At 51.0% G+C, this 18,441-nt stretch overlaps 1 protein-coding gene across 1 annotated transcript; it reads left to right on the forward strand.

The window, feature by feature from the left end:
- Positions 1 to 4,458: 4,458 nt before the first annotated feature.
- Positions 4,459 to 17,443, forward strand: LOC144598178 (LIM/homeobox protein Lhx8-like; the record flags this gene model as incomplete). The annotated part of the gene is given in 7 exon segments (XM_078408069.1): positions 4,459 to 4,542; positions 4,544 to 4,581; positions 7,087 to 7,295; positions 8,771 to 8,902; positions 10,785 to 10,855; positions 14,334 to 14,532; positions 17,063 to 17,443. Coding segments are annotated over 7 exon segments (807 nt in total), but the record flags the coding sequence as incomplete, so codon positions are not given.
- Between the last annotated feature and the right edge of the window lie 998 nt (positions 17,444 to 18,441).

Below are 18,441 nucleotides of genomic sequence, written 5' to 3' on the forward strand. Positions count from 1 at the left end.
TGAGTAGGCTGGGTCTCTATTCCATGGAGCGCAGGAGGATGAGGGTGATCTTATAGAGGTGTACAAAAATCATGAGGGGAATAGATCGGGTAGATGCACAGAGTCTCTTGCCTAGAGTAGGGGAATCGAGGACCAGAGGACATAGGTTCAAGGTGAAGGGGAAAAGATTTAATAGGAATCTGACGGGTAACTTTTTCACACAGAGGGTGGTGGGTGTATGGAACGAGCTGCCGGAGGAGGTAGTCGAGGCTGGGACTATCCTGTTGTGTAAGAAACAGTTAGACAGGTACATGGATAGGACAGGTTTGGAGAGATATGGTCCAAGTGCAGGTAAGTGGGACTAGTGTAGCTGGGACATGTTGGCCAGTGTGGGCGAGTTGGGCCGAAGGGCCTGTTTCCAAGCTGTAACTGACAGAATCGGGAGAAAAAAATCTGGTGAAACATGATTTGTTCAACAGTTTGTTATTTTGCTTCATGGAGCCGACGTAAAGCCCTTTCGGCCCATCAGGTCCGTGCTGACCCATCTACACTGATCCCACCTCACTCTCCCCACACTCCCACCAACTCTCCCCAGTCACGGATACGCCAACACCAAGTCCGTCTATCACCGCACTGATGAAGGGCCGCACACGGGCGGCCTGGTCTGGTTTGGCATGGCCCGGCGCTTTCACCAGGGACACGGTGGTGCAGCGGGTAGAGCTGCTGCTTCCAGCGCCAGAGACCCGGGTACCATCCCCACCACGGGTTCTGTCTGTACGGAGTTTGTACGTTCTCCCCGTGACCTGCGTGGGTTTTCTCCGGGTGCTCCGGTTTCCTCCCACTCTCCAAAGACGTGCGGGTTTGTAGGTTAATGGGCTTGGTTTAAGTGTGTGTGGGACAGTGTTAGTGTGTGGGGGTCGGCACAGACTCGGTGGGCCGAAGGGCCAGTTTCCGCGCTGTATCTCTAAACTAAACTAAATTACATCAGTCTGGAGAAGGGACTCGACCTTAAACATCACCCATTCCCTTCCCTCCACAGATGCTGTCTGACCCGCTGAGTTACTCCAGCACTCTGTCTCTTTCTTCGATTTAAACCAGCATCTGCAGTTCCTTCCTACATAAACTAGACTCGACGTTGGCGGGTGTTTTGTGGCCGTTTCTACCTGTGCGGGACAGGTTCCCAGTGTTAATTATACCTGCTGGAGGTTACTTTGTCTGTCTGCTGTCTGCTGTCTGCTGTCCTTCCTCGAGTGTGTCCGCCCGCCTCGATACTAAATCAATCGGGTCCCGATCCATTACTGATGTTCCACACACGACAGTCCAACTTGTCCCACCTGCGCTCCCACCTGTAGCTCCCTCCACATCACCTGACACCTTCTGTCCGGCGCTGGAAACCGCCACGGGAACGACGTGTTCACCTGCACCTCCACTAGGACAATACCATGGTGTCGCCCCTCCCGCCTCCAAGCTGGCAAACCCCCCCCCCCCCTTCTTCCCCGCCCTTCCCCGCCCCATCAATTGGTCTAACCCCCCCCCCCCTCTATTGAATAAGAAGGAACTGCAGATGCTGGTTTAAACCAAGACACACAAAATGCTGGAGTAACTCAGCGGGTCAGGCAGCATCTCTGGAGAGAAGGAATGGGTGATGTTTCAGGTAAAGGGTCTCGACCTGAAACGTCTCCTATCCATGTTCTCCACAGATTGCTGCCTGTCCCGCTGAGTTACTCCAGCACTCTGTGTCTTACCTCCCTTCCACCACCTCCATCTACACCTCACGCTGCCTCGGCAAGGCCAGCAGCATCATCAAGGACCAGTCTCACCCCGGTCACTCCCTCTCCTCCCCTCTCCCATCGGCAAGAGGTACAGAAGTGTGAAAACACACACCTCCAGATTCAGGGACAGTTTCTTCCCGGCCGTTATCAGGCAACTGAACCGTCCTCTCACCAACTAGAGAGCGGTTCCTGACCTCCCATCTACCTCATTGGAGACCCTTAGACTATCTTTGATTGGACTTTGCTGGCTTTACCTTGCACTAAACGTCACTCCCTTACCCTGTATCTGTATACTGTGGACGGCTCGATTGTAATCATGTATTGTCTTTCCGCTGACTGGTTAGCGCGCAACACAAGCTTCTCTCTGTACCTCGGTACATGTAACAATAAACTGAGCTGGTATCTTTCTAAATCAAAAACTAGGAACCTGTCTCAATGTCTTTTTAAACATTGTTATTGTAAATGAGTGTAACCCAGAGCTCTGTCTGTTAGCGCTCACTGGGATACGGAGGGGAACAGGGGAGTAAATGTTGATTATTTGAAAATGTTTTCAATGGAATTACCCAGCGTGGAGACTGGCCCTTTGGCCCATCGAGTCCCTGCCAACCACCAACCACCCACTTACTCTAATCTTATTTTATTCCACCTCTCACCCACGCACCGGAGGCAATTTACAGCGGTCCATTAATCTCCCCCTCCCCCATCCTGCACATCTTTGGTCACGGGTAGAAGGTGCAAACTCCACACAGACAGCATTTGAAGGTTAGGATGGAACCCGGTCTCTGGCGCTGTGAGGTAGAGGCTCCACCCGCTGCGTTGCCCAATATTACTTGTGTTTTTTCACTGGGTGACGCAGTGGGTAGAACTGCTGCCTCTCAGCACCAGGGACCTTTGATTGATCCTGACCCCTGGTGCTGTCTGTGTGGAGTTCGCACGTTCTCCCATGGGTTTCCTCCGGGTGCTCCGGTTTCCCCCACACACTAAAGATGTGCGGGTTTATAAGTTAACTGACTTCTGTAAATAGCCCCGAGTGTGTTGGGAGTGGATGGTAAAGTGGGACAGAAACATAGACAATAAGTGCAGGAGGAGGCCATTCGGCCCTTCGAGCCATTCACTGTGATCATGGCTGATCATCCACAATCAGTAACCCGTGCCTGCCTTCTCCCCATATCCCTTGATTCCAGTAGCCCCTAGAGCTCTATCTAACTCTCTTTTAAATTCATCCAGTGAATTGGCCTCCACTGCCCTCTGTGGCAGAGAATTCCACAGATTCACAACTCTCTGGGTGAAAAAGTGACTTCTCACCTCAGTTTTAAATGCCCCCCCCCCCCCCCCTCCCCTTTATTCTCAGACTGTGGCCTCTGGTTCTGGACTCCCCCAACATTGGGAACATTTTTCCTGCATCTAGCTTGTCCAGTCCTTTTATAATTTTATATAGAAGTTTTATGTAATGTAGAAGTTGAGGATGGGTGATGGGTTGGGTGTGGGGCTGAGGGACCTGTTTCTGTGCTGTATCTCTAAACTAAACAAATCCCTTTTGAAAGGTGAGTAAATATTTCCATGCGTGTTCAGGTGAATTTGTTTTTCTGGGCATCCTTCACTCTGATCCTGTCTTTGGTGGAAAGTTGTTGTGATGTGGAGTGGATGTTTCCACTAATGGGAGAGTCTAGGACCAGAGGGCACAGCCTCAGAATTAAAGAATGCACCGTTAGAAAGGAGATGAGGAGGAATTTCTTTAGCCATAGTGTGGCCAATCTGTGGAATTCATTGCCACAGACGGCTGTGGAGGCCACAAGTCAGTGGGTATTTTTAAGGCAGCGATAGATACTTGATTAGTGCGGGTGTCGGGGTTATGGGGAGAAGGCAGGAGAATGGGGTTAGGAGGGAAAGATAGATTAGCTGTGATTGAATGGTGGAGTAGACTTGATGGGCCGAATGGCCTAATTCTGCTCCTTCAACATCTGAACACCGAAGATGCTCCAGTTAATCTGAGGGCTTAGTGGTAGAGCTGCTGCCTCACAGCGCCAGAGACCCGGGTTCCATCCTGGCTACAGGTGCTGTCTGTACGGAGTTTGTACGTTCTCCTTGTGACTGCATGTGTTTTCTCTGGGTGCTCCGGTTTCCTCCCACACTCCAAAGACGTGCAGGTTTGTAGGTTAATCAGCTTGGTATAAATGTAAATTGTCCCGAGTGTGTGTAGGATAGTGTTAGTGTGCAGTGATTGTGTGCAGGAAAAATGTTTCCGATGTTGGAATCTAGAACCAGGGGCCACAGTTTAAGAATAAGAGGGAGGCCATTTAGGACTGAGTTAGGAAAAACTTTTTCACCCAGAGAGTTGTGAATCTGTGGAATTATCTTCCACAGAAGGCAGTGGAGGCTGATTCACTGGATGTTTTCTAGAGAGAGTTAGATTTAGCTCTTGGGGCTAACGGAATCAAGGGATATGGGGAGAAGGCAGGAACGGGGTACTGATTGTGGATGATCACCCATGATCTTATTGAATGGTGGTGCTGGCTCGAAGGGCTGAATGGCCTCCTCCTGCACTTGTTCTATGTTTCGATGATTGCTGGTTGGTGCGGACTCGGTGGGTCGAAGGGCCGAAGGGCCTGTTTCTGCGCTGTATCTTTAAACTAAATGAAACAAAACTTTCTGGTACATTGCCCTGTAACAATCTTCTCCCTCCCCCCCCCTCCCCCTCCTCTCGCAGGTGAACAAGCTGAGTTGGCATGTGCGATGCCTGGTTTGCAGTGTTTGTGGAATACCTCTCGGCAAACACTCCAGCTGCTACATTCAAGGAGCTGGAGATATTTTGCAAACTGGACTATTTCAGGTAACTGGACCCAGTGCAATTAGGTGGGACTCGTGTAGCTGGGACATGTCGGTCGGTGTGGGCAGTTGGGCCAAAGTTTAAGAATAAGGGGGAGGCCATTTAGAACGGAGTTGAGGAAAAACTTTTTTCACCCAGAAAGTTGTGAAGCTGTGGAATTCTCTGCCTCAGAAGGCAGTGGAGGCCAATTCACTGGACGCTTTCAAGAGAGAGTTAGATAGAGCTCTTAAAGATAGTGGAGTCGGGGGGTATGGGGAGAAGGCAGGAACGGGGTACTGATTGTGGATGATCAGCTATGATCACAGTGAATGGAGATGCTGGCTTGAAGGGCCGAATGTCCTCCTCCTGCACCTATTGTCTATTGAAACAAGCCCTTCGGCCCAACTTGCCCACACTGATCAACATGTCCCATCTACACTAGTCCCACCTGCCTGCATTTGGCCCATATCCCTCTAAACCTGTCTAATCTATGTACTTGTCCAAGTATCTTTTAAATGTTGATAGTCCCCTGCCTCAACTACCTCCTCTGGCAGCTCGATCCTTACACACACCACCCTCTGAAGGAAAAAGTCGCACCTCGAGTTCCTTTTAAATCTTTCGTCCCTCACATTAAACCTATCACTAATCAAGAAATTGTCAAACTCTGCTCTAAAATACCCAATGACAGCCTCCTCCATAGTCTGTGGCAATTAATTCCTCAGATTCTCCTCCCATTGACTAAAGAAATTCATCGTTGTCTTCTTTCTAAAGGTATGTCCTTTTATTCTGAGGCTATGCCCTCTGGTCCTAGACTCTCTGATTAATGGAAACATCCTGACCTTAGAGCAAAGAGTTAGAGATGGGAAGATAGACACAAACTCAGCGGGACAGGCAGCATCTCTGGAGAAAAAGGATTAGGTGACGTTTTGGGTTTGGGACCATCTTCAGGTCGGAAGAAGGGTCTCGACCCAGAATGTCACCCATTCCTTCTCTCCAGAGATGCTGCCTGTCCTGAGATGCTGAGTTACTCCAGCATTTTGTGTCTATCTTCTGTGTAAACCAGTTAGTTTCATTTATTGTCCCGTGTACTGAGGTACAGTGAAAAGCTTGTGTTGCATGCTAACTGGTCAGCGGAAAGACAACACATGATTACAATCAATTCATTCACAGTGGACAGATACAGGATAAGGGAATAACGTTTAGTGCAAGGTAAAGCCAGCAAAGTCCGATCAAGGATAGTCGAGGGTCACCAATGAGGTAGATAGTAGTTCAGCATAAGATCATACATCATCATGTGATAGGAGCAGACATTAGGCCATTCGGCCCGTCAAGTCTACTCCGCCATTCAATCATGGCTGATCTATCTCTCCCTCCTAACCCCATTCTCCTGCCTTCTCCCCATAACCCCTGACACCCGCACTAATCCTGAAACACTGCCCTCTGGTCATGGTGGGACGGTTCCGTTGCCTAATAACAGCTGGGAAGAAACTGTCTATGAATCTGTAGTTTCTGTGGTTGATAGCAAATTTGCAGATGATACAAAGCTGGGGGGCAGTGTGAACTGTGAGGAAGATGCTATGAGGTTGCAGGGTTGTGTGAGTGGGCGGATACATGGCAGATGCAGTTTAATGTGGATAAGTGTGAGGTTATCCACTTTGGTGGTAAGAATAGGAAGGCAGGAGTATTATCTGAATGGTGTCAAGTAGGAAAAGGGGACGTACAATGAGATCTGGGTGTCTTAGTGCATCAGTCACTGAAAGGAAGCATGCAGGTACAGCAGGCAGTGAAGAAAGCCAATGGAATGTTGGCCTTCATAACAAGAGGAGTTGAGTCTGGGAGCAAAGAGGTCTTTCTGCAGTTGTACAGGGCCCTAGTGAGGACCGTACCTGGAGTACTGTGTGCAGTTTTGGTCTCCAAATTTGAGGAAGGATATTGTTGCTATTGAGGGCGTGCAGCGTAGGTTTACTAGGTTAATTCCAGGAATGGCGGGACTGTCATATGTTGAAAGACTGGAGCGACTCGGCTTGTATACACTGGAATTTAGAAGGATGAGAGGAGATCTTATCGAAACATATAAGATTATTAAGGGGCTGGACACGTTAGAGGCAGGAAACATGTTTCCCAATGTTGGGGGAGTCCAGAACCAGGGGCCACAGTTTAAGAATAAGGGGTCGGCCATTTAGAACGGAGATGAGGAAAAACTTTTTCAGTCAGAGAGTTGTGAATCTGTGGAATTCTCTGCCTCAGAAGGCAGTGGAGGCCAATTCTCTGAATGCATTCAAGAGAGAGCTAGATAGAGCTCTTAAGGATAGCGGAGTGAGGGGGTATGGGGAGAGGGTAGGAACGGGGGGTACTGATTGAGAATGATCAGCCATGATCACAATGAATGGCGGTGCTGGCTCGAAGGGCCGAATGGCCTCCTCCTGCACCTATTGTCTGTTGATTCCCACACAGTTAGTTCTGAGTCCCTCCGGCCCCCGCTCGCTGCCCCCCCTGGCGTTTTCCCGCTGACCCCCACTGTTCCCACAGGCGTTACGGGGCGCGGTGTGCCCGGTGTGGGCGGCAGGTCCAGGCGACAGACTGGATCCGCAGGGCCCGGGGCAAGGTGTACCATCTGGCCTGCTTCGCCTGCTGCTCCTGCAAACGCCAGCTGTCCACGGGAGAGGAGTTTGCTCTGGTGGATGACAAGGTGGTCTGTCGGCTCCACTACAACTGGCTGGCGGACAGCGTCAACACTGGTAACGCTGCTGTACGGGGGGGGGGGGGGGGAGGTGACGGGGGGGAGGGATGGGTGATGGGGGGGGGAGGTGCGATGGGGGAGGTGGGGGGTGGGGAGGTGGGGAGGGGGGGAGGGAGGGATGGGTGATGGGGGGGGGAGGTTGCGATGGGGGAGGTGGGGAGGTGGGGAGGTGGGGAGGGGGGAGGGGGGGATGGGGCAGGTGGGATGGGGCAGGTGGGATGGGGCAGGTGGGATGGGGGAGGTGGGATGGGGAGGTGGGATGGGGCAGGTGGGATGGGGCAGGTGGGATGGGGCAGGTGGGATGGGGGAGGTGGGATGGGGGAGGTGGGATGGGGGAGTGGGGGAGGTGGGAGGGGGGAGGGGGGGAGGGGGGGAGGTGGGGGATGGGGGAGGTGGGATGGGGGGAGGTGGGGATGGGGGAGGTGGGATGGGGGAGGTGGGATGGGGGAGGTGGGATGATACTTAAAGGGAATAACGTGACTAATGTTTAGTGCGAAATAAAGCCAGTAACGTCCGATCAAAGATAGTCTGAAGGTCCCCAAAGAGGTAAATAGTAGTTCAGGACTGCTCTCTGGTTGGTGATAGGATGCTGCAGCTTTACAGACCCAACTATGCAAAACACACAAATATACTCTACAATAATATTTAATATAATAAACTAACGATCGGTATCATGAGGCAACTAGACCATAACAGTGCAAAACCAAAAGTGGGCAGTGCAACCACAGGCACAGTCCGTAGAAGATCACAGTTGCTGGGGTCAGTGTTGTGCGGTGTTCAACAGCCTGATGGTTGTTGGGAAGAAGCTGTTCTTGAACCTGGAGGTCACGGTTTTCAGGCTCCTGTACCTTCCTCCCGATGGTAGCAACGAGATGAGAGTGTGGCCAGGGTGGTGTGGGTCAGTGAGAGTGTGGCCAGGGTGGTGTGGGTCAGTGAGAGTGTGGCCAGGGTGGTGTGGGTCAGTGAGAGTGTGGCCAGGGTGGTGTGGGTCAGTGAGAGTGTGGCCAGGGTGGTGTGGGTCAGTGAGAGTGTGGCTGCCTTTTTGAGGCAGCGCCCTCCTGTAGATCCCTTCGATGGTGGGGGGGTCAGTGGATATTTTTAATAGATTGTTGATCAGTGCGGGTGTCAGGGGTTATGGGGAGAAGGCAGGAGAATGGGGGTTAGGTGGGAGAGATAGATCAGCATGATTGAATGGAGGAGTGGACTTGTTGGGCCGAATGGCCTAATCCTGCTCCTCCCATGACCTTCTGCCCTTCGATGGTGGGGGGTCAGTACCTGTGATGGACGGGGCAGTGCCCACCACTCTCTGTGACGTCCTCATTCCTGGGCGTTTGAGTTGCCATCTCCGGCTATGCCACCCGTTACTTGTGTCTCCAGACCGGGGGTGAAGTGGACCACACATCATACTGTTTGTTTTCAATGATTGCCAATGTTCTTGCATCGCACGGTTTGAGACGAGCTGCCATCTTGCAGGGCGGGGCGATGGTGAGGAGGAGGGGGTGGTGTCGGTGGACCAAGATGTGAGTCTGCCCCGGCCCACCAAGCGGGCACGGACCAGCTTCACCACCGAGCAGCTGCAGGTAACTGCCGGAGAGTTCATCCACGGCCCCGCCCCACGGTATGGACTTTGCCCGCCCCACTGCCCGCCCCCCTGCCCCGCCCCCCCTGCCCGCCCCCCCCTGCCCGCCCCCCCTTGCCCGCCCCCCTGCCCGCCCCCCTGCCCGCCCCCCTGCCCGCCCCCCCTGCCCGCCCCCCTGCCCGCCCCCTGCCCGCCCCCCTGCCCGCCCCCCTGCCCGCCCCCCTGCCCGCCCCCCTGCCCGCCCCCCTGCCCGCCCCCCTGCCCGCCCCCCTGCCCGCCCCCCTGCCCGCCCCCTGCCCGCCCCCTGCCCGCCCCCCTGCCCGCCCCCCTGCCCCGCCCCCCTGCCCCGCCCCCCTGCCCGCCCCACGGCCCGCCCCACTGCCCGCCCCACTGCCCGCCCCCCCTGCCCGCCCCCCCTGCCCGCCCCCCCTGCCCGCCCCCCTGCCCGCCCCCCTGCCCGCCCCCCCTGCCCGCCCCCCCTGCCCCGCCCCCCCTGCCCGCCCCCCCTGCCCGCCCCCGCCCGCATTACCCGCCCCCCGCCCGCATTTACCCACCCCCTGGCCCGCATTTACCGCCCCCCCCTGCCCGCATTTACCTGCCCCCCTGCCCGCCACACTTGTGTAATCAGTTTAGTTTGGTTTTGAGATGCGGCATGGAAAAAAGTGTTAAGGTCATGTGATAGGATCAGAATGAGGCCATTTGGCCCATCAAGTCTACTCCACCTACCAATCGTAGTTGATCTATGTGTCCCTCCTAACCATTTTTCCTGCTTTTCCCCACACCCCTGACACCATACTAATCAACAATCAGTGTTGGAAGGAACTGCAGATGCAGGTTTATACAAAGATAGACACACGGTGCTGGAGTAACTCAGTGGGACAGGCAGCACCTCTGGAGAAAAGGAATAGGTGACGTTTCTGTTCTCAGTCTGAAGGAGGGTCTCGACCTGAAACGTTGCCTATTCCTTCTCTCCACAGATGCTGCCTGACCCGCTGAGTTACTCTAGCACTCTGTGTCTAACTATAGAGGTTGTACGTTCTCACCCCGTGACCTGAGAGGGTTTTCTCCAAGACCTTTGGTTTCCCCTCACACTCCAAAAACGTACAGGTTTGGGGGCTAATTGGCTTGATACAAGTGTAAAATATCCCTAGTGTGTGTAGGATAGTGTTAATGTGCAGGGATCGCTGGTCGGTGTGGGACTCGGTGGCCGAAGGGCCTGTTTCGGAGCTGTATCTCTAGTTTAAAGTAAACTAAAATAAATATAGAAACACAGAAACATAGAAAATAGGTGCAGGAGGAGGGCATTTGGCCCTTTCGAGCCAGCACCGCCATTCAATGTGGTCATGGCTGATCATTCTCAATCAGTACCCCGTTCCTGCCTTCTCCCCATACCACCTGACTCCGCTATCCTTTAGAGCTCTATCTAGCTCTCTCTTGAATGCATTCAGAGAATTGGCCTCCACTTGCCTCTGAGGCAGAGAATTCCACAAATTCACAACTCTCTGGGTGAAAAAGTATCTTCTCAACTCAGTTTTAAATGGCCTCCCCCTTATTCTTAAACCATGGCCTCTGGTTCTGGACTCCCCCAACATTGGGAACATTTTTCCTGCATCTAGCTTGTCCTGTCCTTTTAATAATTGTATACGTCTCTCTAAGTGTTAGTGTGCGGGGATCACTGGTCGGGAGTGGGCTCGGTGGGCCGAAGGGCTTAGCTCCACGCCTGCATCTCTTAACCAAACTCAACTCTTTCCGCAGATGCTGTCTGAGCCGAGTGTTTCCAGCATTCTGTTTTTCATTTGTGCATGGGGTTGATCTTTGAGCGACCTGCACATGATCTAAACCACTGGCTGCCTCCAACACCTCTCTGTTCTTGTCCTGACAGATACTGCAAGTACAATTTTTCACAAGACAACAACCCTGATGCACAGATTCTGCAGAAGCTGGCCGAGGCCACCGCATTAAGCCGGCGAGTTATTCAAGTGAGTCCGTTGTAGGGACATAGAAAACAGGTGCAGGAGTAGGCCACTCGGCCCTTCAGACCAGCACTGCCATTCAACACGATCATCCACAATCAGTACCCCCATTCCTGCTTTCTCCCCATATCCCTTGATTCCGTTAACCGTAAGAGCTAAATCTAACTCCTCGCTTGAAAACTTCCAGTGAATTGGCCTCCACTGCCTTCTGAGGCAGAGAATTCCACAGATCACAACTCTCTGGTGAAAACGTTTTTCCTCATCTCAGTCCTAAATGGCCTCCCCTTATTCTTAAACTGTGGCCCCTGGTTCTGGACTCCCAACATTGGGAACATGTTTCCTGCATCTAGCTGGTCCAATCCCTTAATTTTATGTTTCTATAAGATCCCCTCTCATCCTTCTAAATTCCAGTGATCACAAGCCCAGTCGACCCATTCTTTCATCATATGACAGTCCCGCCACGTTTTGCTCCATTTTGAATAACTTGCGTTGAGGAATTGGGTTGAATGTACAAGATGTTAGTGAGGTCACACTTGGAGTATTATGTTCAACTTCCGTCACCCTGCTACTGGAACTAAGCCACTAGTCGGAACAATTTCTCAAGTGACAGGAGCAGAATTAGGGCCAATCTGCCCATCAAGTCCACTCCACCATTCAATCACGGCTGATCTATCTCTCCCTCCTAACCCCATTCTCCTGCCTTCTCCCCATAACCCCTGACACCCCGCACTGATCAACAATCTATCTCTGCCTTAACTATATCCACTGACTTGTGGCCTCCACAGCCGTCTGTGGCAAAGAATCCCACAGATTCACCACCCTCTGACTAAAGAAATTCTTCCTCAGCTCCTTCCTAAAGGAACGCCCCTTTAATTCTGAGGCTGTGCCCTCTGGTCCTAGACTCTCCCACTAGTGGAAACATCCTCTCCACATCCCACTCTATCCAGGCCGCTCACTGTTTGAGTGTAGATGGGCCATGTTGGTCGGCGTGAGCTAGTTCAGTTTCTAGTTTAGTTTATTGTCACGTGTGCTGAGGTACAGTGAGAAGCTTTTCTTGTTGCGTGCTATGCAGTGAGCGTAAAGCCTATCCGTGATCACAGCCAAGCTGTCCACAGTGTGCAGATACGTTGGGCTCCACGGCCTGTTTCTACGCTGCATGACTCTGTGACGTGATAATAATAATAATAATAATATTCATTTATTGTCATTGCAATGAGTACAACGAAATTAAAAAATAGCCAATCCTGACGGTGCGTACAAAACATATATGCAATAAATGCAAAAACAAATAAATACATAAATACAATTAATACAATTATGTTAAGTACAAAGATTTTTTAGTGTTGCCTAGTGCAAAGGTAGTGTTCAGTTCTCGTATGGCCCTGGGGTTAAAAAACTGTTTCTTAAGTCTGTTTGTTCGGGATTTGATCGACCTGAAACGTCCGACCAGAGGGCAGATGAACAAACAGACGGTGGCCGGGGTGGGATGGATCTTTTATTATTTTGCCTGCTCTACTGAGGCAGCGTAGGCTGAACAGGTGCTCCAGGGAGGGCAGTGATTTTCTGGGCCGTCGTGATGACCCTCTGAAGGGCCTTCCTGTCCTTTTCTGAGCAGCTGGCATACCATGTGGTTATACAGTATGCCAGCACACTCTCGATGGAGCAGCGATAGAAGGACAACATGAGCTTCTCCTGCAGGTTGGTTTTCCTGAGGATCCTCAGGAAGTGGAGTCTCTGCTGTGCCTTCTTTACTGTGGTGATGGTGTTGGTAGACCAGGTGAGATCCTCTGCGATGTGCGTACCCAGGAACCTGAAAGCTGGTACCCTTTCCACACAGACCCCATTGATGTAGAGCTGGGTCGTAATCTCCACTGGTTTTCCTAAAGTCAATTATAAGTCCTTTGTTTTGGAGGAGTTCAAGGACCAGATTGTTCACTGAACACCATGCTGCCAGCCTTTGGATTTCATCCCTATAGGCTGTCTCATCTCCTTCTGAGATAAGTCCAACCACAGTCGTGTCATCCGCGAACTTGATGATGGTGTTGGTGGGATGGGTGGTGGGGGTGCAGTCGTGAGTGTAGAGGAGTAAAGGATGGGGCTCAACACACAGCCCTGTGGTGAGCCGGTGCTCAGTGTAATGGTGGAGGAGAGGTGAGGGGCCTATTTTGACGGTCCTGGGGGCGGTTGGTCAGGAAGTCCTTGATCCATTGGCAGATGGTTTGGGAAAATCCCAAGGTCGGAAAGTTTGGTGACCAGTCTGCTCGGGATGACCGTGTTAAAGGCAGAGCTGAAGTCGAGGAAGAGCATCCTCACATAGCTCCCCTGGTGTTCAAGGTGGGTCAGTGCAGTGTGAAGAGCAGTGTCGATGGCATCCCCTGTAGACCTATTTGCTCTGTAGGCAAACTGGTGTGGGTCGAAGGTGGGTGGGAGGCTGGCTTTGATGTGCTGCAGGACCAGTCTCTCGAAGCACTTTGTGATGACCGGTGTGAGTGCTACCGGACGGTAGTCGTTAAGACTGCTGATGACAGACTTTTTCGGCAGTGGGATGATTATGGCGGACTTCAGGCAGGGAGGATGGTGGATTTTAAAAGGGACAGGTTGAAGATTTTTGTGAAGACCTCAGATAATTGGTCCTGCACATTCCCTCAGCACTCTGCCCGTCACACCATCGGGGCCCTGCAGCTTTCCTGGGATTCACTGCTCTGAGCACGCGCTTAACATCATACTCCTGCACAGTGAAGGTGTTGCTGTCAGGTGCTGGAGAGGGTGTAATGTCTGCCACTGTAGCTTTCACCTCGAAACGAGCAAAGAAACAGTTAAGTTCCTCAGCAGCGAGGCGTCGCCGTCGGCAGTCGTGCGGTTTGCTGGTCTTGTAGTTGGGTGATGTGCTGGATGCCTTGCCATACCCGCCGTGGGTCATTGTTGGAGAAGTGGTCTTCAATCTTCCTCTTGTAGGACGCTTTGGCATCCTTGATGCCTCTCTTCAGGTTGGTTCTAGCAGCACTGTATAGAGCTCTATCACTAGACCTGAAGGCGGTGTTACGGTCCTTGAGGAGAGACCTGACATCCTTTGTCATCCAGGGTTTTTGATTTGGGTACAACCGGATGCGTTTGTCGACGGTGACATTGTCAACACAGTTTTGGATGTAGCAAAGTACAGTTGATGTGTACTCCTCCAAGTCCTGATCCTCAAAAATATCCCAGTTGGTCCTTTCGAAGCAATCCTGCAGCTGCGAGGAAGCTCCTTCAGGCCATGTCTTAACAGTCTTTATGGTGACTGGAGCTTTCCTCCTGAGTGGGGTGTATGCTGGGGTTAGGAATATGGACAGGTGATCTGACTGCCCCAGGTGTGGTAGTGGTGCTGACCTGAACCCCTTCTTAATATTTGAGTAAACCTTGTCTAGTGTGTTTTTCTAGTTCTAGACTCTAGTTCTGTAATCTCTCTAGAGATGAACGTTTTCTGAAAACCAAAATGCTGTTTCAGGTTTGGTTTCAGAACTGCCGAGCTCGACACAAAAAGCACGTTGGTTCAAGCCAACTGCCCGCTGCACCAGCGTCCACAACTCACATGGACAACCTCTCACCGCACACGATGGACCAGCTGGCATTCACTACCTACGGGGCACCTGATGGGCAGATTCTGGCCACCCTGCACACCTACATGGACCGTGAGTTGAGTTCAGGTGATATGATGAGTTGATATGTCTTTGGCCAGCTGACCACCCAATGGTATGAATATTGATTTCTCCAACTTCAAGTAACCTTCCATCCCCTCTCTCTGTATCCCACTCCCACCCAAGACGTACCAACTTCAAAGTCGTCTTGAGTCTCATTGGCTGTAACCTGTTTGCACCTAGCCCACAGCTAACAGTGGACTATTTCCCTTATCATTGTTACTTTGTTCTACAGTATATCTCTCTACATCACTGTCTATATCTCTCACTTCCCTTTCCCCGACTCTCAGTCTGAAGAAGGGTCTTGACCCGAAACGTCACCCATCCGTGTTCTCCACAGATTCTGCCTGACCCGCTGAGTTACTCCAGCACTCTGTGAAACGTCACGATCCATGTTCTTCAGAGATGCTGCCTGACCCGCTGAGTTACTCCAGCACTCTGAAACGTCACCCATCCCTGTTCTCCACAGATGCTGCCTGACCCGCTGAGTTACTCCAGCACTCTGTGAAACGTCACCTATCCATGTTCTCCACAGATGCTGCCTGACCCACTGAGTTACTCCAGCTTAGAGCTGCTCCCATACAGATACCCGGGTTTGATCCTGACTACAGGTGCTGTCTGTGCGGAGTTTGTACATTCTCCCTGTGACTACGTGGGTTTTCTCTGAGTGCTCCGATTTCCTCCCACACTCCAAAGACGTGTAGGTTGATTGGCTTCGGTAAGTTGTAAAATTGTCCCTAGTGTGTGTAGGATAGTGTGATCGCTGGTCAGCCCGGACCTGCTGGGCTGAAGTGCCTGTTTCCATGCTATCTCCAAGGCTCTAGAAGCCATAGAAGTGGATTGAATTATGACTTTCGAAAGATATTTGTGCAGATATATGGCTAGGAAGGGTTTGGGTTTAGTTTATTGTCATGTGTACAGTGAAAAGCCTTTTTTGCATGCTGACCAGTCAGTGGAAAGAAAATGCATATGTAAGAAAAAAAACTGCAGATGCTGGTTAAAATCGAAGGTAGACACAAAATGCTGGAGTAACTCAGCAGGTCAGGCAGCATCTCGGGAGAGAAGGAATGGGTGACGTTTCGGGTCGAGACCCTTCTTCAGACTGATGTCAGGGGAGGGGGCGGGACTTTGTCTGAAGAAGGGTCTTGACCCGAAACGTCACCAATTCCTTCTCTCCAGAGATGCTGCCTGACCCACTGAGTTACTCCAGCATGTACAAATAGAAATAAAAAAACACGTTTGTTACAAAATTCTTACATAGCTTCAATTTTTAACCTGCGTGGGTTTTCTCCGAGATCTTCGGCTTCCTCCACACTCCAAAGACGTACAGGTATGTAGGTTAATTGGCTGGGTAAATGTAAAAATTGTCCCTAGTGGGTGTAGGATAGTGTTAATGTACGGGGATCGCTGGCGGCACGGACTTGGAGGCCGAAAAGGCCTGTTTCCGGCTGTATATATATGATATGATATGATATGATAACTCCCTCTTAAATATAGCCAATGAACTGGCCTCAACTACCTTCTGTGGCAGAGAATTCCACAGACTCACCACTCTCTGTGTGAAGAAATGTTTTCTCATCTCGGTCCTAAAAGACTTCCCCCTTATCCTTAAGCTGTGACCCCTGGTTCTGGACGTCACCCATTCCTTCTCTCCAGAGATGCTGCCTGTCCCGCTGAGTTACTCCAGCATTTTGTGTCTACCTTCGGTTTAAACCGGCATCTGCAGTTCCTTCCTACACATTTCTCTGAACCCTATTCCTGTTTGAATTGAATAAATCTTGTTTTGATTAAAACGCCTTCCTCTCTCTCTCCCCCCTCAGAGGTTCAGTGTCATAGTGTAGAAGTTGGGAGTCATGTTGCAGTTGTATAAGACGTTTGTGAGACCGCATTTAGAATATTGTGTTCAGTTCTGGGCACCATGTTATAGGCAAGATATTGTCAAGCTTGAAAGGGTCTAGAGAAGATTTACGAGGATGTTGCCAGGACTAGAGGGTGTGAGCTACAGGGAGAGGTTGAGCAGGCTGGGTCTCTATTCCATGGAGTGCAGGAGGATGAGGGGTGATCTTATAGAGGTGTACAAATCATGAGAGGAATAGATCGGGTAGATGCACAGAGTCTCTTGCCCAGAGTAGGGAATCGAGGACCAGAGGACATAGGTTCAAGATGAAGGGGAAAAGACTTGATAGGAATCTGAGGGGTAACGTTTTCACACAAAGTGTGTGGTGGGTGTATGGAACAAGCTGCCAAAGGAGGTAGTTGAGGCTGGGACTATCCCATCGTTTAAGAAACAGTTGGACAGGTACATGGATAGGACAGGTTTGGAGGGATATGGACCAAACGTGGACAGGTGGGACTAGTGTAGCCGGGACATGTTGGCCGGTGTGGGCCAGTTGGGCTGAAGGGCCTGTTTCCACACTATCACTCTATGAATAACATCATCTGGCTGTGTCCCAGAGCTCAGTGTGCCTTCTAGCATCTGCAGTTCATTCCTGCCCACCACAAGAGTTTGAGTTTGAGCTTGTTCTGGTTTCTCCAACAGCACACTCCCCGACCCTCGGGTTTCTGGATCACGACCTCCCTTTGATGAGTGAGTTGGCCCCGAGTCACGCCTGAATCTCCTTCGATTGACTTTTCACTGTGGATGAAGATTGGAGCAAGCTTTGTTGGACAAACTTCCCCTCCACGTCTTGTATTTATTGATGTTTAGTTGAGCACTTTGATTCATACTTGGTGACACGCGTGCCAAATGTTTACAATCCCGACTGTGTGTGAGTATGTGTGTGTAAATGTCACACCAGTCTCTATTGCTAAGTTATTGTTGAGAGTATTCCGTTTGCAAAGCCCTGTGTTTTATGCCGTTGATTATTGTAAAGAATCCTGCCGTAACTTTCACTCTTTTTCCCCTTGGCATCTTTTTGGATTCGGAGCCTTAAAGAAAAATAAACATTTGCTGCTGTTGTTTCCAGTTCAGTCTTGTTGAATGGAACTTGCTGCCAGTGTTCAAAGAGCAGCTCTTTCATTCCGGAGGAGGAGGAGGAGGGGAGAGGAAGTTTGCACGCACATTAAATAAACAAAATGCCTTGGTATCAATGAGAGCAAATGCTTTCTAGTTGATTCATCCTCGTATCTCCAGATAAATGTCACTGTTTCTGAGAATAAATAGTTCGCTTTAGTTCATTGTCACATAGAAACAAGGTGCAGGAGTAGGCCATTCAGCCCTTCGAGCCTGCACCACCATTCAATATGATCCCTTTAGCCACAAGGGCCACATCTAACTCCCTCTTAAATATAGCCAATGAACTGGCCTCAACTACCTTCTGTGGCAGAGAATTCCACAGATTCACCACTCTCTGTGTGAAGAAATGTTTTCTCATCTCGGTCCTAAAAGACTTCCCCCTTATCCTTAAGCTGTGACCCCTGGTTCTGGACTCCCCAACATCGGGAACAATCTTCCCGCATCTAGCCTCTCCAACCCCTTAAGAATTTTATATGTTTCTATAAGATCCCCCCTCAGTCTTCTAAATTCCAGCGAGTACAAGCCTCGTGTACCGAGTCACATGTACCGAGCGAGGTACAGTGAGAAGCTTGTGTTGCGGGTTATCCACTCAGCGGAAAGACAAGACGTGATTACAATCGAGCCGTCCACAGTGTAGATACAGGATAAGGCAATAACGTTTAGTGCAAAGTGAAGCCAGCAAAGTCCGATCAAAGATAGTCCGAGGGTCACCAATGAGGTAGATGGGAGGTCAGGACCGCTCTCTAGTTGGTGAGAGGACGGTTCAGTTGCCTAATAACAGCCGGGAAGAAACTGCCCCTGAATCTGGAGGTGTGCGTTTTCTCTTGAGTGTGCAGCCCCCCTCTGGAGCTGACGGCAATCGTTGCGGGAGAGATTGGAGAGCAGCAGATAGATCACAGGCA

This window comes from Rhinoraja longicauda, chromosome 11 (assembly GCF_053455715.1).
Source record: "Rhinoraja longicauda isolate Sanriku21f chromosome 11, sRhiLon1.1, whole genome shotgun sequence".
In the NCBI taxonomy this organism is placed as follows: domain Eukaryota; kingdom Metazoa; phylum Chordata; class Chondrichthyes; order Rajiformes; family Arhynchobatidae; genus Rhinoraja; species Rhinoraja longicauda.